This window comes from Lactuca saligna, chromosome 8 (genome assembly GCF_052625555.1).
Source record: "Lactuca saligna cultivar CGN05327 chromosome 8, ASM5262555v1, whole genome shotgun sequence".
NCBI classification, from domain to species: Eukaryota; Viridiplantae; Streptophyta; class Magnoliopsida; order Asterales; family Asteraceae; genus Lactuca; species Lactuca saligna.
In genome coordinates this window covers 132,848,972-132,869,352 of record NC_136424.1, presented here as the reverse complement: position 1 = coordinate 132,869,352, position 20,381 = coordinate 132,848,972, and the positions used below count along the sequence as shown (strand labels likewise).

Below are 20,381 nucleotides of genomic sequence, written 5' to 3'. Positions count from 1 at the left end.
AGATATAAAAAAATCGTAATAGTCTTATATTTTTTGTATCAAATTTTATAAAACATTATTTAATGTAAATATTATTCATTTCTTGAGATAAATATTTATGACCAATTTTTAATTGATTTAATTGAAAAGGTAAAATAAGAAATTTGAAAATTTCATTTAAAATCAAAATTTATTTCCATCCATTTTAAGTGTTAAATTATTTTATTCTTAATTACAATTTTTAGCTATGTCTTTACGATAAAAAATTATTGGTTTTTATCAAATATATACATTAGTTCATATCATTTTATTTTCGCTTTTTATATAATAATACATAAAAGTTGATTTACATTTGTTAATTATCTATAATAAAATCATAAAATTATAGAAAAAAGACAAAACTGCAAGAATGGTTCCTGAGGTATGTCAAAACTAGCAAGTTTGGTCTAAAATGGGTTTGACTCGTAAGTATGATCCAATAGTTTCGTTTTGTTGCGAGTTTGGTCTATTTTTCTATGAACTTTTTTATAATGACAGATTTGCCCTTTATTATTTTATTTTCCATTTTTTTTTTATTACAACAATTAAAAAACAAATAAAAATTAAAAAAAAGTAAAATACCCTCTCTCTCTCTCCACCGTATTCCCCCCACATTTTTTTCTTTTTAACCAAGAGTAGTTCATCTTCTTCATCTTTTCATTCTTAATCAAGATGGGTTTGTACATATCAGATTCCGGTGTTCTTGGATCTAATCTCCATGATTCCATCATCGCCTCTCAAAAACCCATAAAGCAATGATGAAAACCCAGGAAATCGACTTCATGAATGTTTTTGAAAATTTATGAAAAAACGAGGGGTGAGTTTCTGAAAATCGACTCCATAGGTGTTTCCAAGGTGGGTTTTTTTGGATATCTAATCCATGTCACCGCCGCTCATGGCCATCTTCAATGGATCTCCGTTTGATGGCCTTCATCACCTGCCTAGCAGCCCCGTGAAGATCTGGAAGAGCACCGTCATAGTTGTCCTTTTCCGATTATCCCTCTCACCATCGATCTGAAACCCTTGTCAGTGTTTCAAGACCCTTTACCACCACCTGAATCGATTTCTAATATGAAACCTAAACCTAAACTTGAATCACTTCATCGTCCCTAAAAATCATTGGCAAATCCGAAGACGAAATGACTGAGGACAAAACATATCAGAGATGGTGTATCGTTAGGGTTTTGTGTGTGCTTGTATTTAGGGTGTCAGCCGCCACCCTTCTAGTTTTTAGAGTTTCAGCCGTCGTTTAGGATTTCAGATGAATATCCTCATACCGAAGAAGAATATTTATCATCCTTAACCATCATCAAGATTTGAACATTTCTAGTTTTCTTATCGTCACCATTTCATGCTCATCAGATCTTGAAGACGGTGTCACCAAAGGAGAGACACGATGGACGACTCAACAGATCTTGAAAATGGAGAAGGATAGAATTTAGTGTTCAGATGACGATTTATACTCCACTCACATCCTAAATATGCAGATCTTTGTATCTTTATGTGTGTGTTTAGATTTGTGTATATTTGGGATTCCATTCTATACCACTAAACTCGAGCTCTTTCATGGTTACAAGTTTAGGATTTAGAAAATTTATACATAGGAAATTGGATTAAACTCTCAACAAAACGAAACTATTGGACCATCCTTGTAAGTCAAACCCATTTTAGACAAAAGTTGCTAGTTTTGATATACCAAGAATTCTTGTAAGTTAAAAAAAAAAAAACCGGTTTAATTAGATTTTAGTTTATTGTAGCAGTCTGCAGATGTTAAAAAAATTATTCTTCTTTCAGATTACAGACGTTTGATCCACCTCTTCTACTGTAGAGGTTTAAAGATATAGTCCGCAAACTGTAGACATTTTGTCTTAGAAAAAACAAATAATACCTAGGAGTTCATTGTCTAAAAGCAAATTGATAGATGATTTTTAGTTGCTTTATTATTGTTTAGTGTTTTAGGTACTTCACCATGAATAAACAAAGCTTTTATAGAAATAGTATGAAATCAACATTAGCGAAAAAAGGTATGTGGGTAAGAGAGGTTTTGAACTTGTTTAGTAGATTTTATATTATTGTTTAGTGTTTTAGGTACTTCACCATGAATAAACAAAGCTTTTATAGAAATAGTATGAAATCAACATTAGCGAAAAAAGGTATGTGGGTAAGAGAGGTTTTGAACTTGTTTAGTAGATTTTAGCTTTTAGGTTTTGAAAAACACTCGAATTAAAGAAAAACTTTTGTTCAAAAGTAGTTCTAATCCAAAAGTTACTTCAGACAACATTCTTGCTAAAATTGAATATCTCCTAATCAAAATTAATAAAATTATTGAGATGGTGTTATCTATTCAAGAGAGTTCTTTTCCTGTTTTGGTGGGAAAACTTGTAAATTTTGTTGATTTGACTTCAGTCTCGATCCAATGTAATGCACATAACTTGTTTATGTTATTTCATGTCTTTTCATGCGACTTTTCATTAGCATGATGACAATGGCATGCAAAAGTGTCATAATATTTAAACTTGAACTAAGCACATCATGCAAATCTTTCCTCATACATCTACCATAAGTAGGAAAAAAGAACTTTGAACAAGTTCAAGTACAAGTTTTAACACAAAACTTGGGGTAAGGAGATTACACTTTTGTAGGAGCATGCAACAAGCGACCATTTTGCAATAAATTTTCAGGAAAGGGTGATTTACAAATAGCAATATGTGATTTGAGGCGAGGAATGTTAGGGTGTGCGCTTCTACACCGGTTGCATCTCAACTCCATCGACATGAATTTCTCATCATCGTTTAATTTAGGTTTCCCCTCTTCCCTCACTTCTTCAATCACATCCACCGAATCCCGAAAAAATGAAGAATTGAATGAGTTCCAATGCTTCTTGTTCTTGAGATGTTTGGAGTCAAAATCTTGACTTATCACATGAAGGTGTAGTTGTCTCATTGAAGGCGCCTAAAACAAACAAACAAACAAACCACAATCGGAATCAAAATACACCTCATCTTTAAATAAATTGTAATAGAAAGAAATGAAAGCACCACATACCGAATGGTATCCAAGGCGAAATACCAATGATTCATTTTCCTTTAAAAATGTTTGAGCCCACTTCAAACCCACATCATGCATTGTTCTTAATATAGGAAGGTGTTCCTCACCTACATCTGAAAGACTCTCAAGACCTTTAACTCGAGTAACCACCAAAACATGCTTTTGTGCCTGTATTTTCAAGCTTTTTAGGGTTATTCTTGATCATGAGTTTGACAGTGTCTGTCCTAGCTAGCTTTTTGAGTTTGGAACAAGATGGTCCATCCAAAAAGCTAGCTAGGACAAAAAGTTACTTGGTTCTTGAATTGAGACTGACACCGGTCTCAATTCAAGTACCAAGTAACTTTTTGGGTGGGACAAAAAGCTGCAGCTTTTGTCCCACCTTTTTGGGACATCGGTCCCAATTCAAGTACAAAGTACCAGTCCAATGTAGATCAAACATAGTACAAATTCATCCTATTGTGTCTTAAGAGATAAAAAACAACCTTTGGGTAAACATCATTCAAAACCACAACATCATCCAATATTTCAATAACATCATTCCCATGTTTCTCAGGATTCATAGCGATTTTATAAAGTGCTTGAGCCCACGAACCCCAATCCTTATTCACCTTTCCACCCATCTCCTTTTCTTCGACAAAACCTTTAAATTTCTTGTTTTTCTCAGTGCCACAAACTTCATCATCCTCTCTCCTAACCTTCTCAACACCACTATTCAAAACACCATCAAAATGCTTACATAATTTCTCTTGATTTCTCACAATAGATTCAAAGTTTCCAAAAAGAGACACGTAAGCCTCCTTAAGAACTCTACATCCCTTTTGATAGTCATCTTTGAGGCAATTTGGTCTTTTTTGATTCATATTTGGCCCAAGAACATGTATGACATGTGTCACACCTTCTTTAGAAAACAAAGGAGATGTTGAAGGAAGAGGGATAGTGATTGCTTTTCCAGGGGTAAGAGATCCAGCTCGTTGTTTAGTTGCAGTATCTAAATCGGGTCCCGCAGCATCAAATATGGCAGCATTTACACCCCCACCACCAGGTTTTAGTCTCCTGCAAAAGACATAAATGCCCTCCTTATTTTCATTATTGAAAACAACCCTAGAAAACTTGTGAAAACTTACCAGTTTGCAGCATTAGCTATCACATTGCACTTTAAGCCTCCTGATTGAAGCTTTGTAATATCTCCCACAAAAGTAAAAAACTTTTTTGAGTCGATATTCTTCTTAGCAGCTTTAGTTTTCACCAAAGACAATATCTTTGATCCATGAGACAAATCCACCAAAACAAGCCTCCCATTTCCAATCTTGTTCACAAATTCCTCAACTGTCTCAACTATTATTTCAGAAGCCTTTTCAATATTAAATTGAAAATCTGACGTGGATATAGAAGGAAATGCCAAAGTTGGGACCCCATCATGGGTCCCACTCTCAAAGGGTATTTTTTTCTCCTTACCTTCATTAACAGGATGGTTTTCTTGAGTGGTATTATCATTTGATGTCCCAGGGGTAGTTTTGTCAGTTTTTTCAGTTTTGTCAGTTTTGTCAGATGCTAGTTTACTTGGAGCATCTACTCTTTTCAAGAACTTCATAATACCAACTTGGACTTTAGAATCTGTCTTTTTCTCTCCAAAACAGCCGGATGGAAGGGTATTTATGGAAGAAAGTGATCCATAAGTATCCATGGCAGATTGAACATCGTTTTCATTGTAACAAAATGTTATTCGTGTAAACCCTTCATTGATTTTGGGTGATTCTTTCTTTTGAAGCATACGATTGACCACAGCTGCAGCTCTTCCACCTTGTAAGTTTCCTTCATGTCCAGTTCGATTTATACATCGAGAGATACAAAGCTTTGCAGGAAGATCAAGAACAATGGCGTGTATGTCTACTTGATGAGAGTTTTTAAGGTTGACAAAATCTGCACGTTGTTCTTTATCAAGATTACACCTGTCGATTAGTATGTTTTTTCCTTGTTTTAACGAGGTGTTGGAGAGAGCTAGACATTGTGCTTTTGTTCCAGCTTTGCCATTCCCAATTGTGTCCTGTGTGAGATTACGTTTAGTGATGGAAATTGGTAGTTATGTGTAATGCCCTAAAATCAATGTGATACCAAAACAGTGTGCCAGATAATGAACATAAAATCAATGTGACATTTCATCGAACACTTGGAATGCGAGAGAGAAGGACCTGACAAACGCGGACCCAGGGTCGGGTAGAAACCCGCATAACGTGATCACAGAAGGTCGATTTGCCACTTCCAGGTGCGCCGACTAGTATTACCACTATGGGCTTTTTCTTATCTTCTTCTTCCCCTGTAAAACAAAACCCAAAAAGGATAGGAACATGGGTTTGACATAGAGATTCAAGAATTCACAAATGAAAAATTGTTACAAGAAACACAGCCCATAAAGAATAGGAACAACTATTTTGGCAAAAACTACAAGGATACCTTTAGATTTGATCATTTCATCGTCGATTTCCATAAGGCGTAAGCTAACTGATGGTCGCCGAATAGGTCGTTCTTGATAACTGGTTTGCTGTTCCCCGCCTTTTCGATGTCAAATAGGTGAATTGCAAAAAATAACCTCAATTCCTCAAGTAAGGACTTCCAATTTTGAATATGCTGTGAGACTGTGTTTGGCTTATCTTTTGACTTTATCTTTTTGACTGTGTTTGGCTTATCTTTTTCCCAAAAGTTATTTTTTGGCTTTGTTTTTTCCCAAAAGTTAAAAAAAGAGGTAACCTGACTTTTCCAAAAAGTTATTTCTTTTTATATCAAAATCCTAAAAGTAGCTTTTAAAATACTTTTACCAAACATCTTTTTCCTTCTATCTTTTTCAAAAAGTTCTTTTGTCTTTCAAAAAAACAAACCAAACACCCATCAGTATTTATCCTTTTGAGTCTTTGAAATGAATATATTTAAAGGGGAAGCTTTTTTTTTTACTTGTACCATTGAAGTTATGGTTCCTCTTCGTCATAACCCCTACGACCGTATCAATTTTTTTTTGCCGGTTTCTCTATTTTTAAATCGTATAATTAAGACCGACATGTCATATTAAGTGGAATTAGAGCACATTTCACCCCTTTCTCATTAAATTAGGGATCATAGACGTAATTGATACAAATCTTTCTCATTAAATTAGGGTTACAAAATTGAAGACAAGTATTGGATGCGATTGTTATTGTGAAGGAGATGACCTCTCATTCAACACCAACTAAGTATTTGACGGTTGATGTACATTATAATGGTTTTTCGCACCAAAACCGTTAGTGTACTTGAATGCTATTGTCGTTTCAACCCATGATGTCGATTTTGGTGCAATGGATCTTAAATAGGTTTTTTTGTTCCTTTAAAAGTTAACTAAAGATAGGTGTGACGGTGTAATTGATGGAATAGCACAACCTACCCATAACGTTGGATTCGTAAATCATTTAAAGATAACTTTTGATTTGGTAAGTTTTTTTTAATGATTCATCAATGTTTATGTTTATGTGTATATTTTATATTTTATGATATTTATGCAGAAAATGAAATTAGAACGTGCTCCACCCTATAGTGAATTGTTCTTGTCCATAGTGAATTGTTCCTGTATATACACACCCCATAGTGAATTGTTCTTGTCCATAGTGAATTGTTCATGTATATACACACGAAGAATCATGATAGAGTCACATTTACAATTGAAAAAGATAGACAAATTCATAAAATATTCATTTCAGTGCAATTAAAGTTTTATATTGTAGCTAGTCCTCCATGTCATTCATAACTTTGACATCTTTTAATTTAAATTATTATTATTATTTTGTAGGCAACCTATACAGAAAAACGGGAAGAGCCCGAAGCTCAAGGTGTTGAACTTGATGATGACAATGTTGTTGGTGGTCATGGAAAAAAACTGTATGAATTAGGCTCTCTTACAAAGACGGTTCCCATGACTAACGGGAAAACAAATGTATCTTACATTCCGAAAAAAAAAGATCAAATGGAAGAATTGAGGGAGCTTGTTGCTATACAAAAAAAAAAAAAAAAAAAAAAAAAAAAAAAAAAAAGCAAAATGAAGAGCTTAAGAGTCGAGCAGCTTGATAAACAACTAAAATTGACAATGACTCTTATTAATGCTTTTAGAGAACAACAAAACTAGTTAGTTATAAATTGTTGATATGTTTATTGCAAAATATTTATTTTAGAGTAGCTGCTTTCCATTTCTATGTAATAAATAATTATTGTTTTATTTAATGATATAAATGTTATTTGATTTTCTTCTTATTTTTGTTTTTTTATATATTACTACAAAATAATTTAGATTTAATTTCTAAATTAATTATTCATCAGTGTTTATGGAATCATTGCTACAGAAGCATGTCTACGTAATTTGCTATGGAATCTGCTAGAGAATATACACCGCATAATTTGCTAGGGATTCATCACCACGAAATTTGCTATCACCATAGAATTTGCTAGGGATTCACCACCATGGAATTTGCTAAGGATTCACCACCACGAAATTTGCTAAGGATTCATCACCACAAAATTTTCTAGGGATTCATCACCACAAAATTTGTTAAGGATTCATCACCACATATATTGTTAGGGATTCATCACCACAAATTTTGCTAGGGATTCATCACCACATAATTCGCAACGGAATACATGACAGAATACCATCTACAATGGATTTCATTTTGTTGCCACGTTTGCAAAAAAATGATTATTTCCCTCACAAACCCTCGCTACAGGGTTTTTTTTGGGATGGAAATCAGTCGTTGCAAATTTCATCGATATACATATTTTGCAACGAAATTTCAACTTTTTGCAATGGATTCCTTCTTAGCAAAATCACATTTTTCTTGTAGTGTCCCTAAAAAATGTAAACTTTATGGAAATGCATGTACTTTCCCAAATCTAGGTCCAAAGATGAAGTATGACCTAAAGTTCATCCAAAGTCCCCAAACCACAACCACATCCTATATCTATGAGATATAATGTTCTTGGGACTCAGAGAAATCATAAAGTTGCAAACTTTATCTCTTCTACCCATTCCAACTTCACTAATGAGGAAAAATATGGAATAAAATCTAGATCTAAGAAGCATACAAAAAATGTGAGAGTTTGAGGACTTGCAAGAAGTCCATAAAATTTGCACATAAGGATGATAAGGGATTTCTTGGAGAAACTAAGCACCGAAACTTCTTCTTCTTCCTTCAAAACCACCAAAAGCTTGCAAAATGAACTCAAGAGCTTCTAGAAGGGTAGAGTTTTGCCAAAAGGTTGTTTGGAGGGAATGGATGTTGGAAATGGAGCCCTAAATTCAAGATTAGGGGGCTTAAAAACGAAAGAAACCCTAAAAGATCATGGGCTTAGGTTGTAGCCATGGTCACGTCGTGACACTCTTCCGGATATGCATTCTTATATTTGCTCATCATGTTGTGACCTCCCTATGGTCATGTCGTGACACATGATTTTTCCCAAAAACCATGCATTTGACTCGTTTATGCCCTACACTGATCCATTATAGAAAACGGGTGTTACAACTATCCCCCACTTTAATTAGATTTTGTCCTCGAGATCATTCGTTACAGCATACTCTACTGCACTAACCGATCCCGATTGAACTACTTGAATCAAAACAAAATTGAGAATTTATTTCACATAGACGACCATCTTCCGATACAATTATCGAAACCTAATCTTAGCAGAAGTTACATGCCCTGTCAAAGGAACGAAACTTAACACACCACCTTTAACAAAGAGAAAGTCCAACTACTCTGCCCGAAATCTGAAAACCGCATACCATGCTTGTGTTTCGGTCATATGGAACCATTCACACCATACTCATAAAGAATCTAATCCGCAACCCGAACCGACTAAATCCCCCTCACACGATCGTACCCCAAGACTCTAACCAAGGGTCCGGCTGGCAAAGGTTATCCTAGTCCAACCATCATCATGGCTCCTATAATATACGTCACGCCTATGCATCCATCAGTCTAACTATAAAACCATACTCAGACTTGTCATACTTACCCCTAGTCCCTGACTAGAATCACCACCAAAACACGTAGAATGCCTACTCAGAACATACCGATCTTGGATTCCAACGAATTTCAATACTGAATTCCTGCCCAAAAGACTTCATATACATATTTGAATTTCTTTAAAGTTATCCTTAGCCCACTGCTCTCACAAGCATATCATTAGTGTAACAGCCCAATTTTCACGCCCAAAAATTTCATTTAAAATAAGTGGTTTGTAAAATATTTATAGAAAAACATCATCCGATCATATCATTTCATAAAATATATTACGTGTTTGAAAACCCAAAACAAGAAAATAATAATAATGTCATAGTACAATCCCAAAACATCTCATAATGCGGAAATCCAAAGTGTGTGTGTATGATGCGCCACTGGTGGGCCGGCATTGTGGCCTACTGGTGGGCCGGCATTGTGGCCTTAGACCCACCGCTACTAGAAGGTAACTCACCTTGAAAAGTAGCTGCTGAAAGCCTGCTTGCTAAGCGCCTGACTGCTAAATCGGTAATCCTCCAGCTATAAATCATAAACATAGATTAGCCACTCATTCACACCCTTAGGTCAGATGACTGACCCACCCTTGGTCCAAGGTCAACTCCTTGGTCAAAGTCAACTTCCAGTTGATTGGACTCGCTGAGTCATGGCACTGATTCACCGAGTCCTTCTCCCACTAATCTGGTCCTACTCTACAAGCCCCTCTTCCCACTCACTGAGTCACCCTTAACTCACTACTTGGGACGATAGAACCGGCTCGCGATCCGACTCACCGACTCTAAGAACAACTCATCGAATCCATACAAGCAGACCTCCCACTCGCTTCCAAATCCTCACCAGAGCATCCCTTATGAGGATTTGGGTTTCTGGGACTATTGCAACACGTTAGATTGCTAATTCTGCGTGTAAATACGAAGGGTTGGACCTTCAACATCTAAACCACTCTTACTCAGTAACTGTTCATCTGACTCGCCGAGTTTGAAGAACAACTCGTTGAGTACCAGGCAATCTTCATAGGACTCGTCGAGTTGTTCATCTAACTCGCCGAGTTCCACTTTGGGACTCGCGGTGTCCCTTGACCCATTTCCCATATAGACCAAATCTGAGACATGTAACGCTTCAAAACCATAGATTTATGTTCCTAGGGCATGCTTATCACGTGAAGTTGCAAACTTTACGTGCATGCATGGCCCTATAAGCTTCAAAAGGCAATTCCAAGCTCTTTATGAGGTCATACACTCAATGGGGACCTCAATCACTTCATCCACAGGAACTTTATGCTTCTAATATATCCACAAGGTCTAGATCTAAAGTCCTTTCGGATCATTAAGCACAAACACATTGATTTTGGTGTTTTAGGGCTTGAAAACCACCAATTTGGGACACAAATGGTATCTAATGAACTAGTGATCAAGGTATGAACTTTTCTACCTGAATGGAAGCCTCTCACAGTGTAGATTTCGGATCTACTCCCTTCCTTGCACTCTCCAACCTCCTCCTTCTTCTTCTAAGCTCCAAACTTCCTTCACCAAGTAAAAATCACTCACAAGAACAATATGGAGGCTAGGGTCTCTCACTACAACTCTCTGGAAGTGTTAGGGATAAGGGAGGCCGAGTTAGTGTGCTTAAATAGGGTGCCAACACTCGGGTTAGGTTTTTTTTGCCCAACAGGGCCTACTCGCCGAGTCGGGGAACCAACTCGTCGAGTCCAAGGCTTAGACTTCGCACCTCATCTCGCTCTTACTCAGTGAGTCGGTCCTTCAACTCGCCGAGTCCAAGGCGAAAATGCATGAATTTAGAATTCTTAATTACAATAAATACGTACCGGGAACCAGGTGCAACAAATCTCCCCCACTTATTTTGGACTTTGTCCTCGAAGTCTGCTGCTCGATCCTGAAATAGCTCGGGGTAGTGCTCCATCATCTCTTCCACCGGCTCCCAAGTCCACTCCGATCCTTTCCGGTGCTGCCATTGCATCTTTACGAGTTCCACCCTCTTGTTCCTCAAATCCTTCGACTTCCTGTCGAGGATTGCCACATGCCGCTCGATGTAATTCAGGCTGTCATCAACTTGAATATCCTCCAAAGGCACCACTTTCGAGTCGTCCGCCAAACATTTACGCAACTGAGAGATGTGGAAAGTGTTGTGGATCTTGCTGAGTTCGCCTGGCAGATCCAACCTATATGCCACCTTGCCCACCCAGGCTACAACCCTGAATGGCCCGATGTACCTTGGACCCAACTTGCCTCATTTTCTGAATCGGATGACGCCTTTCCATGGCGACACCTTCAGAAGAGCCATATCCCCGACTTAGAATTCCAAGTCTGAATGACGCTTGTCAGCATAACTTTTCTGCCGACTCTGTGCAGTCTGAAGCCTGCTCCGAACTTGTTGAATCTTTTCGATCGTCTTGAGCACTGCATCGGTGCTCCCCATGACCCTCTAGCCAACCTCACCCTAACATATCGGGGTCTGACACCTCCTTCTGTACAATATTTCGAAGGGAGGTCGATCAATACTCACGTGGTAGCTGTTGTTGTATAAGAACTCAGCTACAGGAAGATAGGTATCCCAGCTACCACCGAAGTCTAGCACACAGGCCCGCAACATATCCTCTAGAGTCTGGATGGTCCGCTCGCTCTGACCATCTGTCTGCGGGTGAAAGGCTGTGCTAAAATGTAGACGAGTGCCCAACTCGTCATGAAATTTCTTCCAAAACCTGGAAGTAAAACGCACATCCCTATCTAAAATCACATATACCGGCACCCCGTGTTGCGCCCCTATCTCCCTGATATAGATGTCAGCTAACTTTTCGGCCGATATGCTCTCCTGAATTGGAATAAAATGGACGCTCTTGGTCAATTGATCCACGATGAGCCATATCGAATCCACTCCTCGCGCGGTCTTGGGAAGCTTTGTGATAAAATCCATCGTAATATCTTTCCATTTCCACAACAGGATGTCCAACGGATGCATCTCTCCGTGCGGTCTCTGATGCTCAGCCTTGACCTTCCTGCAGGTCAAACACCACTCAATGTACCAAGCCACATCTCGCTTCATGCAGGGCCACCAATAGTCTAGACGAAGATCCCTATACATCTTCGTCGCTCCGGGATGAATAGAGAGCCGGGATTTGTGCGCCTCCTCCATCAGAACCTGACGCACACCACCATGATAAGGGACCCACACCCTACGGTGAAGAGTCAATAACCCTCGACTATCATAGTCGAAGCAGGAAACCTATCCCACAATCCACTCACTCTTCCGATGTTCCTCCTTCATGGCCTCCTGTTGAGCCTCCTGAATCTGCTCCAACAGCGGAGTCACTACTGTTATCCGTAGGTAGATATCTCGGATCGGTGCTGCCTTACAGCTAAGCGCGTCGGCCACCACATTGGCCTTCCCTGGGTGATAAAGGATCTCGTAATCGTAATCCTTTACCACGTCCAACCACCATCGCTGCCTCATGTTTAGATTCGGATGATTTATGAGGTACCTCAAACTCTTATGGTCCGTGTAAATGGTACAGCGAACCCCATAGAGGTAATGATGCCAAATCTTGAGGGAGAACACAACAGCCCCCCAGCTCCAAGTCATGCGTCGGGTAATTCTCCTCGTGAGGCTTTAGGTGCCTCGACGCGTAGGCGATGACATGCCCTCTCTGCATCAATACCGCGCCCAAACCTGAGATGGACGCATCGCAGTACACAACAAAATCCTCTATGCCCTCTGGTAGGGCTAAGATTGGCGCCTCGCACAATCTCTGTCTCGGTGTCTCGAATGCTACCTGCCGCTTAGGCCCCCAATGAAAGACCACGACCTTCCTTGTTAACCTGGTCAATGGTACGACTATCTTGGAGAAATCCTAGATGAATCTCCGATAATAGCCTGCTAAACCCAGGAAACTCCGAATCTCAGATGGAGACTTCAGAACCTCCCATCTCATTACGGCCTCTACCTTGGCCAGGTCTACTGAAATCCCGTCCTGGTTGACAAGGTGCCCAAGAAACTACACCTCGTGCAACCATAACTCACACTTGGAGAACTTAGCATATAAGCTCTCTCTCTTCAGGGTCTCCAACACCTCTCGGAGATCCCCCTCATGCTCCTCCTGCGTCTTGGAATAAACCAAGATGTCATCAATGAAAACTATCACAGACCGATCCAGCATCGGTCTGCACACACGGTTCATGAGGTCCATGAATGCGGCAGGGGCATTGGTGAGCCCAAACGGCATCACCACAAACTCATAATGGCCATAGCGTGTTCGAAACGCGGTCTTCTGTGCATCCCCCTCTCTGACCCTCATCTGATGATAACCTGAACGCAAATCGATCTTGGAGAACCAAGATGCTCCTTGCAACTGGTCAAAGAGATCATCAATCCTCGGGAGTGGGTAACGGTTCTTCACTGTTACCTTCTTCAGCTCCCGATAGTCTATACACATCCGATGCGACCCATTCTTCTTCTTCACAAACAAAATCGGGGCTCCACAGGGTGAACTGCTCGGCTTGATAAATCCCTTGTCTAGCAGCTCCTGTAGTTGCGTAGATAACTCCTGCATCTCAGGAGGAGCCAACCGATAGGGTGCCTTGGCTATGGGATCCGCACCAAGGACTAGGTCGATCCTGAACTCTACCTGACGCTCCGGAGGTATCCCAGGAAGCTCCTCAGGGAATACGTCCGCGAACTCTCGTACTACAGGCACCTCGTCGATCGTCGCTCTACCCGCCTCCCGGGTATCTGTAACATACGCGACATAACCTGTGCAACCCTGCTGGAGGTAGCGCCTTGCCCTCGCCGCCGAACATAAGGCTGGCCCTCGCTGTGGTATCTCGCCCTGAATCACCAACTCTCCCCCACTTGGGGATTTGACTCGCACTAGCTGCTGCGCGCAATCTATCACTGCCCTATTGGGGCTTAACCAATCCATACCGATAATAACCTTTTTCCCCTGCAAAGGTATGGGAACCAGATCCACCAGATAACACTCCTCAAAAAATCTCAATACACAATCTCGGAAAACCTCTGATGCTTGTACCGATTGATCATCGGCAATCTCCACCTCTAAAGGGCAATCCAACCTGCCCGAATCGAACAACACCTGAACTGGGATACCGTTCACATGGATCGATCCTAAGCAGAGCATATACATATAACATATCAACATTACAGCAGCATAACATAAAAGCATAAATAAGGAATCATACTAGTCACCACATCAATGCGGTGCGTGCCTCCTCGGTAGTCAACTGGAATGCCCGACTCCTCACAACTGGAGCCTCTGCCTTGCCCTGCCAGCCATCAGTGATCCGCAGGGTCGCTGGAGCTGGCGCCTTCACTGGCACCGATGCTGCTGTCAACTGGGGGCAATTGGCCTTCTTGTGGCCCCTCTGGTTGCATTGGAAGCACAACAAATCAAACGTCTGAATAACCGGTACAGGGGCAGTACAATCCCTGCTAAAATACCCCGTCTTACCGCACTTGTAGCAGCCCGATGATCCCAGTCTACATGCCCCCTCATGTGTCCTGCCGCATTTCCTGCAGCAACGCGGTCCTGACCGGCCTTTCGGCCTAGCATCTGATCCCTTGGGGTTCTTCCCCGAAGCCCCTGTAACCTGTCCCTCCTCTACCTTCCTCTTCCGAATATGCTCCAGATCAATCTCCCTTTCCCTAGCCCTGACAATCATGGAATCCAGGGTAGGGCAAGCTGAAAAACTAACATGCTCCCGGATGTCAGCTCGTAGCATGTCATGGTAGTGGGTCCGCCTTATATCCTCATCACCTGCATACTGGGGCACTAACAACGCCCTCTCCTAGAACTTAGCAGTGATCTCCGCCACGGTCTCCGTTGTCTGCCTCATATCTAAAAACTCCCTGGCCAGCTGCTGAATCTTGATAGTCGGTGCAAACTCTGCCCTAAATCTGGTCACAAAGTCCGACCAGGTCATAGCCTCGACAGCCGAGGCTCCCAATGAGTCACCGACAGACTCCCACCAATCTCTAGCTCTGTCTCTTAAACACCCTTCTGCGTATCTCACCTTCGACCCCTCGGGGCAGAAGCTAGTCAACTGTGCAGACTCGATGTCTGTAATCCACTGCCTGGCAGCTATGGGGTCCTTCGCCCCGTGAAAGTATGGCGCACCACTACCCCTGAAGTCCTTAAAGGACAGTGTGCGAGATCCTGACTGGCCAGATGCCATGTCGCTTCTGAATGCCCTAAGGTGATCCTCCATCAACTCAACTATCCCTTCCTTGATCGACCCGAAGATAATGGGAGTCGACTCAAGGATGCCCTTGGTGATCTATGATGCAATGAACTCACGTAGCCTTTCATCCCCTAGCTCGGAACCTGATCCCTCTTTTGAACTACCAACTACTGGCCTCGATCGCAGTACCACCATTTTGCAATATATAAATAATGACTGTTAGCAATACTGATACCTCTTAAGGAACCACATCCACTACAAGTTCCCTGGTCTTATCTTCGCCTTCCTCGGTTTGGGTACAGATCCTCTACTTTCAGTAGTATGAGCCCATACTACCTTCTACATCTATCCGTACCTTCTTCAAGGACTGCCTTGACTCCACCAGATCCATTTCTACCACTGCTGATCACCGTTATCTTTATCCTAGGCTTACCCTAAGAAAATCCCTAACTCCACTTAAACCAATCCTCAGCTGCTGAAGGCCTCCTTATAATTCCAGTTATCCATCACCTGAATACCATCACATGTGACGAGGCTCGAATAATCCTTCGAGTAAATTACTCGTCCCTACAACGGTTGGACTCAGACGAGAGCTGCGCAGTAGGGACAAATCCAGTACTCTGAGATTATTCAACCCTGATCACATGTGATGTGGCGTATTCACCTAATGGCTAACTCCCATCACTCAGAGTCCCACTAAGCACAGAGCAAGCAACATTCGGATAAGGGAAGCATACTCATGCAAACTACTCTCGTTAATCAAGAAACTGTACTAGCATACAATGTTGAACTCATACTATTAGGCATAACCTAAACAGGCTATTCTACTATTGTCTACTTAATTTCTAGCATGCAATTCACATCAGGCTGGAACACATAAAGCAGGCACGTAAGGCATCCTCCTAGATCCTTAGTCCTATTCTAGCATGTTGTTCTACTGAAACTGATAAACATAGTATAACATAGTATGGGTACTTTGGGGAATACTTACTTGAGCTCGGCCGGTCGCGCACATCACATACTTCGTTCTTTCTTAAAACTCTTTACTTAATCTTTTAAAAAACTTTTTTTTTAGAAATCCTTTGATCCCTTGATTTGAGTTCAGACACTCCCGAAGGTGTGTCCGAATCCCTCAAACCAGGGCTCTGATACCAACTTGTAACAACCCAATTTTCACGCCCAAAAATTTCATTTAAAATAAGTGTTTTGTAAAATATTTATAGCAAAACATCATCCGGTCATATCATTTCATAAAATATATTACATGTCTGAAAACCCAAAACAAGAAAATAATAATAATGTCAGAGTATAATCCCAGAACATCTCATAATGCGGAAATCCAAAGTGTGTGTGTATGATGTGACACTACCGCGCCGACTCTTTCCCCTTCGCTGAAGAGGTACCTGAAACCGAAACCGAAAATTGTAAGCATGAAGCTTAGTGAGTCCTCCATCGTACCACATACCATACAATCATATCACATACATACTGCCAAGCATTTTGGGGTGCCCGACCTACCCGGTACAACCATTCTGGGGTGCCGACCTACCCGTACGGCCATTCTGGGGTGCCGACCTACCCATCTCAAGCCATTTTGGGGTGCTGACTACCCTTCGGTCCTAACAACCGAACCTCGGGGACTATTTCACCCCCTACTAATACTATCACATATAACATAACATAAACATATTATCAGACATATTTTGGGGTGCCTGAACTACCCTTCGGTCATAACAACCGAACTCTTCTACTATCACATACAACATATCATGCTAGCATTTAACATATCAAGTAGTAACAAACCTATATGATATCACAAAGACAATCATCTATCATACGTCTCCTACTGGTGGGTCGGCATTGTGGCCTTAGACCCACCGTTACTGGAAGGTAACTCACATCGAAAAGTAGTTGCTGAAAGGTGTCTAATCCCAACATTGGTAACTAGACTCCTACTAAACAGCCCTCAAGCAATCGCCAGGGGGGGACCATAAGTACCAACTGTTGGAAAAGGTGTCTAATCCCATAACTATAATTGGTAAGTACTTAACCCGATAGTAACATGGTCCATTTGGGTTGTATTCATCAAATTAATATGTTCGGAAGGATATTTGAGTAAAAGGCTAATTATGATTTATCAATATATTATAAGTATAATATATTAATTGAGGAATCATATTATTTAAATAGTATTGATCAAGAATTAATTTAGTGATCAAAAGAGACTAATTAAATTGATACATATGGATTGGGCTAATGATCAATGATTGATTTGTTATGGGCTTATGGGTTAGTCCATGAAGTGGTTATCCAAATCAAATGGGTGGATCATAAGCTTATGTGTATGGATTAGAATTACACATGACCCTTGATATTCTACACACGCACACACACACACACATATATATATATATATGTATGTATTCATAAGCTAAAATCGGTTAGAGAGATACACACTTACCTCTTGTATTTTGAAGAGTAAGAACCAATTTTGGAGTCTTCATAACCTATCCATATTCATTCTAATTGTTCTTGGTGTTTTGTGATTCCATTTGAGGCATCACACTTAGGGTGCTAAGCTTTCTTGAGGCCAAGTCATTCAAGCTACTACACAAGGTAATACTCTAACTAGTTTTTATGATTCAAATATCCCCTTGCATGCTAGTTTAGGCTTCATGCTTTGGAAAATGTTTATTGCATGTATAATTAGAGAAAACTTAGATCCAAAGCATTAGGGTTGTATATGCACCATAAGAATGTCAGAGTGCATAAAATCCCAACACCAACATCCATCAAGTGATCTCCACTACCAACTAAGACTTCCGTCCAAAACAAAATTTTATCTTCCCATGATCCCAACAACTGGTCATTGAGTCTCCCGACCCCTAAAATGTTCTAACACCCAACCATGCCAAATACTAATAATCTGAGACCAAAGAGTCCCAAACATATGACTACCAGGTCCCACCCATAAAAAGTCATACCCTTACTACGTAATGTCCCGAAAATTTCAAAAAATTTAAACTTTTCAAAACGATCATTTTACTAATAAAATGTTTACACAAATAGTATTCTCAAACATTATTTGAAAATTAGAGTTTCCTAAAATCCAATTTTCTGTAAAAACTAAGGATGTGTACGTTCACACCTTCGCCTTGTCACTATGATCATCTGAAGAACCTGAAACCACAAACAAAACTGTAAGCACAAAGCTTAGTGAGTTTCCCCCAAAACACCACCACGCAAAACAAGCATAAACACAAATACTCATGCCTGACCCAATTAGCCTCGGGTTGGAATACCAGGCATGTCCACGATGGGTCCAATCATCTTCGGGATGGAATACCCTCGTATCATAAGCCTATTTGCCCAATCAGCCTCGAGCTGGAATGCCAATATGTCGGGTCCAATCAACCATCGGTTTGGAATACCCAGGATTTGTTGGTCTACCGCCTCAACCCTACCGCTCCTCTCGAGCCTCCATGCTTACGACTTACAGCCGACCCGCACCGGGTATCTTGGCCTACCGCACAAAGCAGGACCGCCTCAACCCAACCAAAAACAATATGTCAACATATAACAATCAAGATCAAGTAGGCACATAATACAGGCAAACAACAATTTTTTTTTTATTTAGCAATTTTTTTAACACTAATTTTTGTTAAAACCAATTTTTTTTATTAAAACCAATTTATTTTTTTAAAACCAATTTTTTTAATACCAATTTTTGCCACAACCCAACATTTGATAGTCATATTGGTTCACTTCTTGCTGATTATATTGGAATAATTTTATTCTTTCCATGAGGATTACTGGTCGGACATCATATTATTCTTCACGATGTTTGCACCACAATGGCGCCTGATCAACACAGTTGTTTCACATTCTTCGCTTTATGGGATTTTTATGACTTGTCGCTTTTGATCTACGGTTGACGAATCATGTATCTTGAGCATGTGGACTTTATTTCTTTTTGAAGACCACTTCGGGAGTTCCGACACTGCAGTTTTGGTATATCTGTATTATTATTCAGCACAACATAGATTTTTTCACGCATTACTTTGGTATTTGTTTGAGCAATTTTCAGCGACTGAATCAGCCAACTACATATGACCACAATGTATTTATTTTACTCTCATTTTCATGTTTTATCGAGACCCCTCATATATCTTGTGACATCCCCAAAATCTCGGCTAGAAAAGACCGATTTCATTTATGTTTTTTAAAATAATTTCAGAGTAAATCATTTTGATTTAAAAGAGTTTCGGAATTTGTTCCCAAAAACAAAATATGATAAGATAATATTTATCAAAGCATTTCATCAAGAGATGCATTTTCATTATATAATCAAAACTTAGGATGTCATGTTCCGATACAGATCATAAAGCATAAACGATAACATTACAAGTCATTCAACAAATATATACATATACAGACTTGTAAACAGAACAACTTGATGATTCATCCATCTTATGCCCTTGCGCCACTTCCTGTAATACAAATAAACTGAGTGGGTTAGGCTTGGGAACATGATGAGCATATAGGGTTTTCAACCCACAATAAATAATTATATTTAATTTCACCAACCAACAATAACCCGATTACCCATTCCCGTTATCCTCACTTTATGTCCTTAAAACAACATCTATCTCAAGGGACCTAATCTAGGATTTTCATCGGGACGGACATTACTGTTAAGGGGTTTCCTCAACAATAGATATCCTAAAGGCAACCATGAGGGGGATAGAGTACACTGGTGAATGCATCGTTCACAACACCTACAGGTTATGAACCTGCTAGCGTTCCACTGGACTGTCTAGAAAGAGTCTGTGGTCGTCATCCATACTCCGCTAGATGACTAGGTCAACATCAACAACATCGAGGCCTCTCATATGTTTATCACACATCAACTATCTACCCATGTTCTACCCAACATATTAGTAGATAAAAATATATATTTTTATACATAGTTTAAAACCAGTATAGCATGTTCAATCAATACATATTCCATATCACAGATGAGGCACACACACATAACACGTATTTCATAGAGAATAAATCAGATCTATGAGATAGA

General features: G+C 40.0%; 1 protein-coding gene across 1 annotated transcript; it reads right to left on the bottom strand.

Moving 5' to 3' along the window:
* Window positions 1-2,522: 2,522 nt before the first annotated feature.
* APTX (APRATAXIN-like protein) lies at window positions 2,523-5,677 on the bottom strand. Its single transcript, XM_078970093.1, has 6 exons — window positions 5,518-5,677; window positions 5,256-5,380; window positions 4,191-5,110; window positions 3,549-4,119; window positions 3,064-3,234; window positions 2,523-2,970 (listed from the first exon to the last, which is right to left on the bottom strand). Exons 1-6 carry the CDS (start codon window positions 5,549-5,551, stop codon window positions 2,647-2,649), a joined length of 2,145 nt encoding a protein of 714 aa, XP_078826219.1. The 5' UTR covers window positions 5,552-5,677; the 3' UTR covers window positions 2,523-2,646.
* Window positions 5,678-20,381: the final 14,704 nt, after the last annotated feature.

Excerpts from the sequence above, each read along its gene's own strand:
- APTX (XM_078970093.1), bottom strand. The coding sequence starts at position 5,551 with ATGGAAATCGACGATGAAATGATCAAATCTAAAG. Across the intron at positions 5,381-5,517 it reads TGAAATGATCAAATCTAAAG|GGGAAGAAGAAGATAAGAAA; the intron begins GTATCCTTGTAG and ends TTTGTTTTACAG. Across the intron at positions 4,120-4,190 it reads ATAGCTAATGCTGCAAACTG|GAGACTAAAACCTGGTGGTG; the intron begins GTAAGTTTTCAC and ends TGTCTTTTGCAG.